At 42.3% G+C, this 13,621-nt stretch overlaps 1 protein-coding gene across 2 annotated transcripts in view; it reads right to left on the reverse strand.

Annotated features, from left to right (window-relative positions):
- INVS (inversin) overlaps window positions 1-13,621 on the reverse strand; it is a gene marked incomplete at its 5' end in the record, with an annotated part of 62,530 nt that overhangs the window by 10,294 nt on the left and 38,615 nt on the right. For both annotated transcript variants that reach the window (XM_082194730.1, XM_082194729.1), the window contains 4 exons: window positions 2,766-2,978; window positions 6,923-7,029; window positions 8,152-8,381; window positions 9,450-9,605. In XM_082194730.1, the coding sequence (XP_082050856.1) occupies window positions 2,766-2,978; window positions 6,923-7,029; window positions 8,152-8,381; window positions 9,450-9,605 (706 nt within the window). The remainder of the gene's footprint in view (window positions 1-2,765; window positions 2,979-6,922; window positions 7,030-8,151; window positions 8,382-9,449; window positions 9,606-13,621) is intronic.

Raw genomic sequence — 13,621 nt, forward strand, 5'->3', positions numbered from 1 at the left:
TCTGCCATTTTGATCTGATAAATTAGGCCTTGCTATTCACGGCACAATTATTTCTTTCTCTTTCAAAGAGGCACACAGACCTCATCATTCCATAAAGGAAACAAGACAAGCAAGGTACATTCAGCTGCAGTAGAAGCCTTAGCCTTGTCACTCCAGAGTCCATCTGGCAGGCTGGCTAACAGAGCAATTCAACACAACGAAGAGCCACATGGCTTCTTAAAGACCACAAATAATTAGTATTTTGCTACAAGCTTTTGTGAGCTGGAGCCTCTTTAACAGAAGCATGAAATAGGAAAACAGTAGCCTCAGTTGAGGTGTGTTTGTGATATATTCTCTCTTTCTCTCTCTCTCCATACCCCCACCCTCATGTACATATGTACACACAACCAAGCAATCATTGCCTGGTTTGTGTGGGGGAATGATCAAGTGGGCCCGATGCAAGAAATAGCTGTACAGTGGTACCTCGGGTTAAGTACTTAATTCATTCCGGAGGTCCGTTCTTAACCCGAAACTGTTCTTAACCTGAAGCACCACTTTAGCTAATGGGGCCTCCCGCTGCTGCTGTACCGCCGGAGCACGATTTCTGTTCTCATCATGAAGCAAAGTTCTAAACCCGAGGTACTATTTCTGGGTTAGCAGAGTCTGTAACCTGAAGCGTCTGTAAGCTGAAGTGTATGTAACCTGAGGTACTACTGTAGTAGGTACGTCACATTACTGTGCAGGTCATCATTAAATAAGATACCCAATCATTCTGGGCATGAAGCATTCCCAGGGCTAGAGGCGCCTGCTGCTAAACTGGAACACGATTATAGCCCTATTTTAGGCCTTCTGTTTGCTCATGTGTAACTATGGAGGATGAGCGGGAGAATATTGCCTATTGTGTTTCCCTGATCATTACCCAATTTACATGCCCACAGGCTCCAGGGCAAAGGTCTGGAGAGCCTCCTGTACCCATGAAGCTGTGCTGGATGAGTCAGAAGCCTGACTGTGCAAAGTTCTAAACTGTGTGGAGAACCTCCGCCTCTCTGCTTCAGACCTGAACCCTGAAACTCATGGAAGGCTACTGTAAATATCCAAAGTGGAAAAAATAGTTTCTGTATTGGGTCACTCCTAGTGTCTAGTGAGTCACAATACAACAGTACAGTGGTGCCTCGCAAGACGAAAAGAATCCGTTCTGTGATTCTCTTCGTCTAGCGGTTTTTTCGTCTTGCGAAGCAAGCCCATTGACGGATTAGCGGCTTTTAGCGGCTTATCTGCTGATCGGCTCAGCTCATAAGCGGCTTAGCGGCTTAGAAAAGGGGGGGGGAGGAAAAAAAACCAGCAGGAACTTGCAAGACATTGTTGTCTTGCGAAGCAAGCCCATAGGAGATTCGTTTTGCGAAGCACCTCCAAAACGGAAAACTCTTTCGTCTAGCGAGGCATTCGTCTTGCGGGGCACCACTGTATCAAGATCTGTTAAAGAATTCTAACTCAACAGCTTCACTGAATTCAGATGCATTATTCCCAGCAAACTTCCCTTTATTGTTGCTGTCCTTGCCTAGTACATTGGTGCTAGGGAAGCCAAAACATAAGATGGATCTATTCGTGTGGATCTCCACTGGTTCAAAAGTCACCTCGTGGCAAAAGAAAATGTGAGAATATGCCTAGTGTCCACAATCCAATATTACAGATAACAAAACAACCTTAAGTCAGAGTGAAGGCTAACAATGAGTAAAAATACTTACCGTATATACTCAAGTGTAAGCCGACTTCTTCAGCATATTTTTTATGCTGAAAAAGTCCCCCTCGGCTTATATGCGAGGGAGGCGGGCAGTGGCGGAGGGACAAGCGGTGAGAAAGGAGCCCTTTCGGGCTGCTCCTTCCTCCCCCTCCTCCTTTGCCACTGTCAGTGGCGGCGGCAGAGGAACGAGTAGCCTGAAAGGGCTCCTTTCTCGCCACTTGTCCCTCTGCCGCTGCCTCTGCCCCTGTCGGCGGAGGAGGATGAAAGAACAGCCTGAAAGCACCCTTTTGGGCTGCTTGTTCTTCCTCTGCCGCTGCCACCACCAGGTTTGTGGTGTGGTGAACCGGCTTATACTCGAGTCAATAAGTTTTCCCAGCTTTTGGGGTAAAATTAGGTGCCTCGGCTTATATTCGGGTCGGCTTATACTTGAGTATATATGGTATTATTAAAATTAATAAAATGTGTAAGTAACAGACATAGGTGCAGTTATTTCAAAAGTTTATATCTACAGGTGGAGTTGATGTTATTTATTAGTTAGTTAATATTATTTTACTCCCCATTCCTAAAGCTTTCTGGCACTCCTAGTGTTCTATGCCACTAATTCTACAGAGGCATTCCTTTTAAACCATCTCATCATTTGCTGCTGTAGCATTTAACTTGCTTCTTGTTGTCTCCTCCTTATGCCTATCCTTTTAAAGCATGGGTAGGGAAACTAAGGCCTGGGGACTGGATCCGGCCCAATCGCCTTCTAAATCCGGCCCATGGACTGTCCAGGAATCAGCATGTTTTTACATGAGTAGAATCGTTCATTATTTTTTCCCCAAAATATAGTCCGGCCCCCACAAGGTCTGAGGAATGGGGGACTGGACTCCTGCTGAAAAAGTTTGCTGACCCGTTTTAAAGTAAAAAATCCAAAGCCAAAGGGAGAAAACCTACAAGAAAAAGCAACAGCAGAAATGGCAGATTTTCTGTACAATAGTATTCAGGGATTACTTCATTTTAAAGAGGTTATTGTTGGGGTTTTTTGCACATGTGCGCCACTTACTTGGCGGCGGCATCCTTCCTCAGCTGTTCGTGCTTCATTAAAAGATTTTTCCTATCTTGGAAAGCTTTCCTAACTTTGTATCCTTTATAGACGGCCTGGATTTTTACAGCTGCAATGTCCTGTATGGCAGCTATGGACAGCGCACTGTGCTCCAACATGAACTGAATTACTTCATGATGAGCTCCCAGCAAGGCGTAATCGAGTGGCGTGTACCTAAAAGTAATAAAACATTAGCACACATTTGAACCAAAGGACAAGGAAATATTGTAATTAACAAAACAAAAAACAGTTTCCCAAACAGCACATCAGCACCACTGCTTGGCTGGATTTGGAATATTGTAGTATATGATTAATTATGCTGATTTGATGTTGCTTGCACTTGTGAGGTGGAGAGCAGGGGAAATGATTCACTGACGAAAGAAGGAAGGAGGGCAACTGGTGTTGCGATTTCCTTGTTTTCTCTGGCGGATAAATTGACAGTGGCACAGCAGGGGTGCATGGGCAGGTGGGATCAGGTCTCTCCTTGCCATGTATTTGGGGCACAGGCTGGAAAGGGGCTTCCAGCTGCCATCAGCTGTAGCAGCCGTTGGAACCAGAGGCAACTACATCTTCAAACCATGTGGTCCATCATTAAATGACAGCATAAACACTCCCCAACGTGCAAAACTGTCCCCATGCTGTATTTTCCCACAGCCAGTCAGCAGCACCCACAGGACAACGTTAGAAATCAGTGCAGGTGCAATGGAATAATCAAGAGCCATTACAACTTCACTAGCCTCCAGCTTTCACAGCCTGCTTTCAAGGCTAGTCTTCTCCAAATGGACAGAATAGTATCATTTTATTCTACAGCAGCAGATATAAAAGAAGAGTGCGAATGCAGAGGTTTCAGTCTAATACGCTTACTTCAGAGTAAGTCACATTGAAGTCAATGGGACTTATTTCTGAATAGACAAGTATAGGATTGTACTTTGAAACTTTGAAGAGAAGAGGTGAGAACTTCAAGAGCAGCTGTGATTTAAAAGTAGGCATTTATAGTAATAATAATAAATTTTTTTTGGTATCCCACTCATCTGACTGGGTTTGCCCGAAGAAGGAGATAAAGTGATTCCAATCGATACAAGAAGCTTTTATTAATCAAATCATTCGTCTGCCGTCACAGTACCCAGGAAGTGCTAACGAAGGAATCTGTTCATCTGACAAGGGATCTTCTTGATAAGGATCCTGAATGATCAGTTGGAACCCTCAGCACCCTGTTGTGACCTGCACCTTAAGGATAAGATCACAATCATCCACTTGAAACTGGACTCCTAACGGAATTCAGAAGAAAAACAGGATATTTCCTTAGCTCCATTTTGTACAGCTGCTTGAACGGTTTCCAGTTACTGCAGCCTAAAAAGATTACAGTGTTGGTGTAATCCTGAGGGGGTACTTGTGTACCAGGCCCAGAGTCAGGAGGGACTGTGGACTCTGAGCTTTACTTTTTAAAAGAATATCTGCAGCCTTTATAGAATCAAAGTTACGCGGCAAAATGCCCAGGCACCATTCAAAGCAATTGCATTGTGAGTAAGAGCCTGCTCCCGCCTTTCATTGTTTTCAGCCAATGAGAAAAGTCAGAGTGTAAGTGATGAGTGCTAAAGAGTAATTGAGAGATGTCAGCCCAAGGGAAGACCCCAAAGCCACATGATCCAGGAAGTCCCTTCTCCAGACAACAAAGAAGGTACTTCCTGATTGATAGGGAAGCCGTTTTGGGGTCTGCTTTGGTGCATGTCTCTCTAGAGATTTCTCTGGATTCAGATAATGGAGAAAGACTGGCTCATTTTGAAAGGATTTCATGGCTAATTTTGAACTTATTACTGCTTTTCTTATGGAGATGAGAATATTGCCAAGAGAAAACACTTTAGAAATCCAGGATTTTAATGTCATGTGCAAGTAGCAGGTCCATCGAAAAGCAAAAGGTTTTAGCAGGCTCTTTTTCTTGAAAAAAATATTGTGTTTTTTCCTGATGTAAACATTAAAATGCAATTGCCTTACAAATAAAAATAAAATCCACCATTTGTATTGCAGGAGGGGTATTGTGGTTGAGAGAGCATGGGTCATGAAAAGTAGCTTAGTGTTTCTATATTATTATTGCAGGAAACTGCAATTAAAATATGTTAATCCAAATAGACATGGTTACAGCAGGTGGTTTAAGGTGGATGTGGGAAGGTGATGGACAGATGACTATCAATGAAGAGATGTGGACCTCCATGTGGAGGAAATTTTCTGAGAAATCAGTCCTGGCCTGGATGAGAGGGGCAGTACTTGAAATAATGCAAAGATGGCATCTCACTGGTATGGGTAGCCCATATTAGCCCCTCCTCCTCCTCCTCACTAAAATGTTGGAGAGGGTGTGAAAGGTTAGGTTCTAATCCACACATGTAGTGGACACGTGGAAAAGGGGCTCAGTTCCGGGAGGAAGTATTTGTCCAATTAAAAGCACTTACTGGACAAAATGTATCTAAATATCCAGCTGGCTTCCCTCAATCTTTTTCATGGCGACAGCATTAAATTACAGTTGAAACCTTTAATGAATTCTCTTCTACTAGCAGCCTGGCTTATAATAATAACAAGATACTGGAAGAAATTAGATTAACAGAATTGCACAGTTGGAAGGGACCAAGAATCATCTAGTCCAACCCTGTGCAATTCAGGAATCTTCTCTGACAAATGGACAAATAAAATAATAACATAAAATTGACTCAAGGTCTGAAAGCACAAGACTCCTTTAGAACTGAATGTAACAGCTTTTTCACGTACGTACAGGGATAAAAATGAAAACAGAGGACTTCCCTCACATTATAAAACATTCTGGTTAACTTGAACTGCTTATTGCCTTCTGTGTAAACAGTAGTTTGGGATAAGAACTTGTGTTATTTGGCTGTTAAATTGCACACTTAGAAAACAAACTAACTGCCCAATGAGGATTCATTGGCTATGGAATGGGTTGTTGTTGTTTTTTGCAAACTGGTGTGTGTGTGTGTGTGTGTGTGTGTGTGTGTGTGTGTGTAATGACTGGGGTCTTCAACAAAAGCATTTTCCTGCTGGGCTGAATATATATGTAATATTTATATACATTTACATTTATTTTAAAGCTTACTCAATAAAAGCTGTTTCCTGCACACATTCTGCGCAAGTCCACTTGTCTTGACAATAGCCAGTACCCATTCCATAGATTTATACAAACAGTCATGCAAGGCAAAGGTGTCTACAAGCTTAAAGTTACCTGCTACAGACAAAACCAATCCATACATGATACATCAATTTGAGCCGTTAAGTGTCAGTGCACAAGATGGTCAAATTAAAGTTCTTCCTGATGGTAACCAGGAAGGACACAATACAGGAAAATACAGAAGAAAAGAGACAAAGCCAACCAAATTGGACTTGCCACATGGTGATTGGCTGATAGTCAGATTAGAGTGTCTCAAACTGAAATGTCAATAGAAATTATAAGACAAAGAAGAGAGCACAGAGATTTGAATGTCAAGATCCAAGATGAGTCTTGGAATGGCCTCTTCTGAAAAACAACATCTATAAACATTTATATCTGTTTTTAAATATTACAGCTAACCAGTTCAATTAATAATTTTTAAAGTTCCAATCTAAAATGTGGTCAATTAATTTTATCACAGTACAGGTCTGCTTAGCCCTCTTTTTATCATTAATCACATTGCTTTCAGGAGAGTATTTTGCATATGAAAGGTTACTCATGGAATCTCAACTTGCAGAATGTGACTTTAAAATCTAAGAATCAGGCTGTGAATTGTCATATTGGGATGCTTTACATAATTTGTGTAAATATAGTTCTCACCTAAAAACCCATCCCTTATCAGGGAAACAGCAAGGATCTGAAGGACCCAAGGCAATTCTGGTCCCCCAATAGACCCCCAAATTGGAGAAAAGTTGAGACTCACTCCTATCCAAGTACCTTCCTCCATTTTATCTCCCATTGATTCTCCAACTGAATTCTCTTCTCCAATGGAAGAGGAAACATTTAAAAAAATAATAATCATGAGGGACAAAATTCAAACCAGTGGCTTCCTAATCTGCAATGCTATACCACCTTGCATTAAACAAACAAGAAGATGGAACATAAAGATAGTAGACAAATTATTCAATACCTTTCTTCGTTGTTCTCCATATGGTTAGGAAAAGCACCAAATCCCAGCAACAACTTTATAGCATCAAGGTAACCATTGTTGCACAACCAATGTAATGCTGTCCTTCCCTATAATCAGTAGGGCAGATGAAAAGTATGTAAAATAATTGCTTTATATTCTGAAACTTCAGTGCAAATATAAAAATGATTTGTCGGTATGTCAGCGCTATAGCGAAATTCAAATCACAATATTTTGAATATATATAAAACCAGGCCAGCCGCCTGAGGCGTATCACAAAATGGACAACCTGGACAACCACTCCAGAAGAATACCATGGTTGAGGGTATCAAAAGCGGCTGAGAAGCTGGGGAGGATTAAAAGAACACATTTTCCCGGTCTCTCTCCCAACAGACAATGAGAACTGCTGGTGCTAATTTCAAAGGATTATACTAATTGCAAACTGAATTATGTGCAAGTGGGTATCAATGATCTTGTAGCAGAAACCATCAGCTCCTGGTGTGCTGAGCTCAGATGCTCTTCATCAGATGCTGTCTTTAAAATTAAAATATGTACCTAATTAAAAACTGAATATAATTCTTAACTCGTCTAAATCGTTTTTAAAAATCCACAAGTCCTTCTCCTACTTATTATTAAAGGCAGTGCAATTATGGCAGGTTCAGGTGAGATCTCATGAGATTTCATGGAGTGCACATGATCTCACCAGAAACTACCACCGCTGCCACTTCTCTGCCAGTGGGGTGGGTAGGGTGCCAATGGTGGGGGGGGGGTTGTTGCCTCTTGGGCTTCCGCTGCCTGAGATGTCTGCCTCGGCCTGCCTCATGGGTGGGCCAGCCCTGCCTATATTGTGGCTGCAGCAACTAGGGGAAATTATTGGCACAATTAAATGAAACTGCCCCTGGTCACTGTCTGGCACTCATTCCATTTGGGTTTTCCACTACCATTTGCACGTAATGTGAGGCATCCCTATCATTCTCATCCCAAGTCACTGGGGCTGGTGGTGGCTAGGAAAATTCCCTAGGGGGTTGTCTCAGTTCACGTGGCAAGTCCATCATGCAATGTCACAGTATGAGATGGGGACAGGGATCCCCAAGGAGATGCCATCTTTGGTCATATTCACATTTTGGTAACAACGCAAAGACAAGTTATCTCTAACAGTGGTGAGAAAAAGCAAGATTCAACGGCACCGTTTTGATCTCATATTACAAAGGCACAAAAAAGGAGACATGTACCTCATTATCTTGAATATTTGGATCTGCATTATTCTCCAACAGCACCACCATGCAATTAATGTAGCCTCCGTAGGCAGCACACTGCAATGGAGATCTACCTGCATAATCCTGTACATTTGGATTTATTTTATTTTCTATCAATATCTGGCAAACATCAGGGTTTCCTCCCAGAGCTGCCCAGTGCAAGGGAGAGTGGCCATCTTGGTCAACCAAATCAACTCTTGCTCCTCCTGCAACAATAATAGATTTTTTGATTATCCAACACTGTATGACGCCTGATTCTAGCAGCAGCTTATAAAACCGTACAAAACACAAGAAACAGTCCAAAAGGAGTGCCACAGTTCCACAGCAACACAAAAGACAGAACTAGCCACAGAATTCAGCTTCCTGAAAACACTGGTCTTAATTAAAACACAGACATGCTTCTAGCCTACATGGGCTTGGAAGCTATTCTTGAAAGTATATGGGCAATACCTGCTGAAATTTCAGAGGCAGCGGAGTAGCTGAATGAGATTTCCAGAGGTTGCGGCTTCATAGCTCCTCTTCTTCTCCATGATTAGAAAAATCAATATAAACTAGGTAAATAGTAACAACTACAAAATAAGCTAAACTATCCATATTTCCTTGATTTATATAAAATTCAGTTTTTCTTGGTGAAGAATTTTGATTGTATATGACTGTCAAATTCTTTTAGTAGAGTATACAGAGCTTTGCCTGTTGGCTCCAAAAAGGCAATACTACATCTAACACAATGACAGAAGATTTGCATATTTGTGCCCCATTAGGCAAAGACCAGGAAAAGTTTTAGAATTAAAGATTGCCTAACCAAAAATGCCTGGCTGGAAACCAATTCCAAAATTATTTATGGGAGTTAATGGAGAGAGGGAGTTTTTCAGAAACAAATTGCAAAACTAGCTTTGGGTCAAATGTGAAGTTTAGGCTCAATGACAAACTGTCCCTCTCAGTTAGTTTTAAAACATGACATAGAAATACTGTTCAAACAGCCAATGAAAAGCTCAGAGGCAACTTCTTCCACATTAATCTAATGTTATCAATCTAAAGGATCAGCATAATCCAAATTTACCTCAAATGTAGCTTTAGGAAGTAGTTTGGTGGAAGATCTAATTTTCTGCCCTGATCTTTCAATGTAGATGCATGATAAATACCTTCTTTCAACTCTCTTCCTGTGCCAACTGGGGATTCACTTTCTTCTTGTCTGTCATTACTGTTTATTTCATTTCAAAAACTGAAGACAGCAGTGTTTCTATGAACAAGTCTATAAATGTGTCACAGCTGACCTTTAATGAGAGTCTGTATCACTTCTTTATGTCCCATCTCACAGGCACGGAATAGGGGAGTATGCTTCATGACGTCAGCAGCATCTACCTGGGCATCGTGTTTTAGCAGCAATTGCACGGTGCTGACATGGCCAGAAAGGGCAGCAGCATGTAATGCTGAAAGATGGACAAAAAACAGGGCATGTAAAAATTAGAGGAGAGCAATTAGAATTGTGAATGTAACAAAACTTAAACACCAGGGCAAGAAGGGGGATTTACACTCATCTTCCACCTATTTTTTAACCTATGCATACAGCTTATGCGTTCTTAATACTATCACTAAATAAATTGCACTAGCTGATGAAACACTTTAAGTTATGTTGGTGAAAAGAATCTAATCGGGTTACTGGCTCTTTAGAAAAAAAGAAGTCTGGCAAAAATGCCACCTGCTGCAAGAACTTGGCTGCACGGTCTGACCCGACTGTACATTCCAGATCCTGTTTTTCAGCACTACACTTGTGGAGCACAAGGCAGTAAACTACTCAACTGGTTGATGCATGAGATGTTTGCAACAATACATTTAAATAAAGGAGCAGCTATGTCAGCAAGGCCTGGTTTCTCCCTCTCCATCATTCATTCTGACGCAGGCAACTTGCTTCCAAGCCTCTGTTCAGTATTTCCTAGTAAGCTCATTTTTCTTGAAGGGAGTCACAGTGACTGAAGAGATTCTTCGGCCAGCTGGTCACAATGAAACCTTTGTTCCACCAACACTTAGATCCCTCTCCATTGTATATAGTGACGGCAAAGTTATAAAGCTGCCCCTGTGCTGCTCCTACGATACTAATCGACATTCTTTTCCCTTGGTATCATTTTGCTAGACAATAACAAATGTCTTGCAATTCTATTAAAACTTGAATTGAATGGACTCAAATGCAATGGTAGATCTGGGTTCAACTAAGCAAATTTCTTAGCATCCGTATCATAGATCCTTTTGGAAACATGTGCAGCTGGATATTATATAAAGGTAAAGGTAAAGGTACCCCTGCCCGTACGGGCCAGTCTTGCCAGACTCTAGGGTTGTGCGCCCATCTCACTCAAGAGGCCGTGGGCCAGCGCTGTCCGAAGACACTTCCGGGTCACGTGGCCAGCGTGACATCGCAGCTCTGGCGAACCAGAGCCGCACACGGAAACGCTGTTTACCTTCCCGCTGGTAAGCAGTCCCTATTTATCTACTTGCACCTGGAGGTGCTTTCGAACTGCTAGGTTGGCAGGCGCTGGGACCGAACGACGGTAGCGCACCCCGCCGCAGGGATTCGAACCGCCGACCTTTCGATCGGCAAGCCCTAGGCGCTGAGGCTTTTACCCACAGCGCCACCTGCGTCCCTGGATATTATATACTTTAGCCCAACTTCTTCCAAATTTAAAATCGCCAAATGAGACATGATTATGGGAATTCTGTGTGGTTAAACAGTAAAACTTCCTGGAGAGAGAGTGTCTAATTTTAACAACAAAGGTTGGGTAGGAGTGCAGAACTGCTGCACCTGCGGCTTGCCACTCCCCAAACACTTTTATTTTAGTTGAGGTCCATTCCAGTAAGAGAGCTTGGCTGAGGAGGAAAGCATTTGAGAAGAATAGCTAAGTGAAAATAAGTGTCAGCAAGTGGAGGGTTCTGCACTTGTTAAATGGTTTTTATTTCTTTTACAGACAGATCATCATCATTTTTGGGAGAGGGGAGCATAAATCAAGTACCAACACGTCAAAAGTTAATGTTTACCAACAATGTGGGACCTTCCATTGGTGTACTTCAGCACATACATGTAAAATATTTAAAAGCAAACTTTCTAGAACTTGCTGGGCACCCAAGGTGGTCCTTGTATAGCCAACTGTTGGTTGAGAAAAATAATTGATGAGTACCAAATATTAATAATATTAATTATTATATTAATTAATAATATAAAGAGGAGAGCGCAAAATATGGTCTGAAGCTCAACATCAAAAAAACTAAGATCATGGCCACTGGTCCCATTACCTCCTGGCAAATAGAAGGGGAAGAAATGGAGGCAGTGAGAGAGTTTACTTTCTTGGGTTCCATGATCACTGCAGATGGCGACAGCAGTCATGAAATTAAAATGCTTCTTGGGAGAAAAACAATGACAAACCTATACAGCATCTTAAAAAGAAGACATTACCTTGCTGACAAAGGTCCGTATAGTTAAAGCTATGGTTTTCCCAGTAGTGATGTATGGAAGTGAGAGCTGGGCCATAAAGAAGGCTGATCGCCGAAGAATTGATGCTTTTGAATTATGGTGCTGGAAGAGACTCTTGAGAGTTCCATGGACTGCAAGAAGATCAAACCTATCCATTCTTAAGGAAATCAGCCCTGAGTGCTCACTGGAAGAACAGATCGTGAAGCTGAGACTCCAATACTTTAGCCACCTCATGAGAAGAGAAGACTCCCTGGAAAAGACCTTGATGTTGGGAAAGATGGAGGGCACAAGGAGAAGGGGACGACAGAGGACGAGATGGTTGGACAGTGTTCTCGAAGCTACAAACATGAGTTTGACCAAACTGCGGGAAGCAGTGGAAGACAGGAGTGCCTGGCGTGCTCTGGTCCAGGGGGTCACGAAGAGTCGGACACGACTAAACGACTAAATGACTAAACAACAACAACCACCAAATATTTGCGAATAAATATTGATTTGCTAAATGTATGAAAAGTCTGCTCTGGTGGGCATGTTTCTCCGCTAGTGACACTTGTCATTTTCTTTCATGTCATCCCAATTTAGCTCGGCTCTAGGAAGTTTCCAGTATTTAGCTGCCTTCATTCTTGAATCTATAGTGGTGCCCCGCAAGACGAATGCCTCGCAAGACAAAAAACCCGCTAGATGAAAGGGTTTCCCGTTTTTCGATGCGCTTCGCAAGACGAATTTCCCTATGGGCTTGCTTTGCAAGACAAAAACGTCTTGCGAGTCTTGCAATTTTTTTCGCTCCCCCCTTTTTCTAAGCCGCTAAGCCGCTAATAGGGTTGCTTCGCAAGACAAAAAAACCGCTAGACAAAGAGACTCGCGGAACGGATTATTTTCGTCTTGCGAGGCACCACTGTACAAAGAGAAAAAGGGTCAGTCCCTTGCGTTCACAGGAAATGCAAGATGCACCATAAGAGAAAATAGCATGTGAAGCAAAGTTTGTTTAGGTACCAGCTTTGAAAAGTTGTTACTGCTAAAAGGAAAGAGAGATAGAGACAGAGACAGAACGGTGATTCTGCTGGTGTCACGTCCATCCTTCTGCACTGTGTGACCTTGTAAAGGTGATCACAGATGTGGTGTTGGAGTGCCCCCAGATTGCAGTTCTGTGGTTGCCTTAGTAGGGCCAGTTCAGGATTTCATGAAGCCATGACAGCCATTGGTCTGTCTCAATACATCATGAGGCATACCTGCTGTGTTTTTAGAGTGGGCTAGTTGTTTTCCAGCTGCAGAGGGAGTTATCAGATTACTTTCTGGTCAAACATGGACAGGAAGTGACTGTTCGCCTTGCAGAGGTAGAGGACTAGTTGTTATGCTCTGGTGGAAGACCTGTGTAATCTGACATTGCTGGTGCTCCTGTTGAAGCTATGGTCTCACTAGAATGGTGAGATGGAAAGAGCCATGACAGCTCCAGGGCACCCTCTCCAGTGGTGCGAAGTCCAAAGTTCAGTGGTTTTCTGTGGAACTTTGAACTACGTAGCAGTTGGATGACAGATGGAGTGCAAGACTCACACCAAGACCGACCAAACACAGAAAAAAGAACATAATTGAATCTACCATGTGACAGTGATGGCAGCAATATTGTGTCATTGAGCAACTGTCCAGCAGCTTAAAAAAAATTTTTTTATTGAGTTTTCAAGAATAACTAAATACATAAGCATAGGAAATTATCTGTTCAATAAAGTATGCAGATACAATTGCCTTACATTGTCATACTTGCCACACTCAGCAAACATACACAGAACTACTATAACAAATACACTAACTGAAACAAAACTCTCTCTCTCTCTCTCTCTCTCCTAACCAACTGACACTTGGGTTCCAAATGTCATAAGAATATCCCATTACTCTTCAGCAGGTCAGCAGAGCTTTCAAGAATTTTGAGGGAGCTGCTGACTTTTGAGTCACAGCTAGGAGCTATCACAAACCTGATGCCTGCTGTGACAAATT

This window comes from Podarcis vaucheri, assembly GCF_965113315.1.
Source record: "Podarcis vaucheri genome assembly, chromosome: 13".
Taxonomy (NCBI): domain Eukaryota; kingdom Metazoa; phylum Chordata; class Lepidosauria; order Squamata; family Lacertidae; genus Podarcis; species Podarcis vaucheri.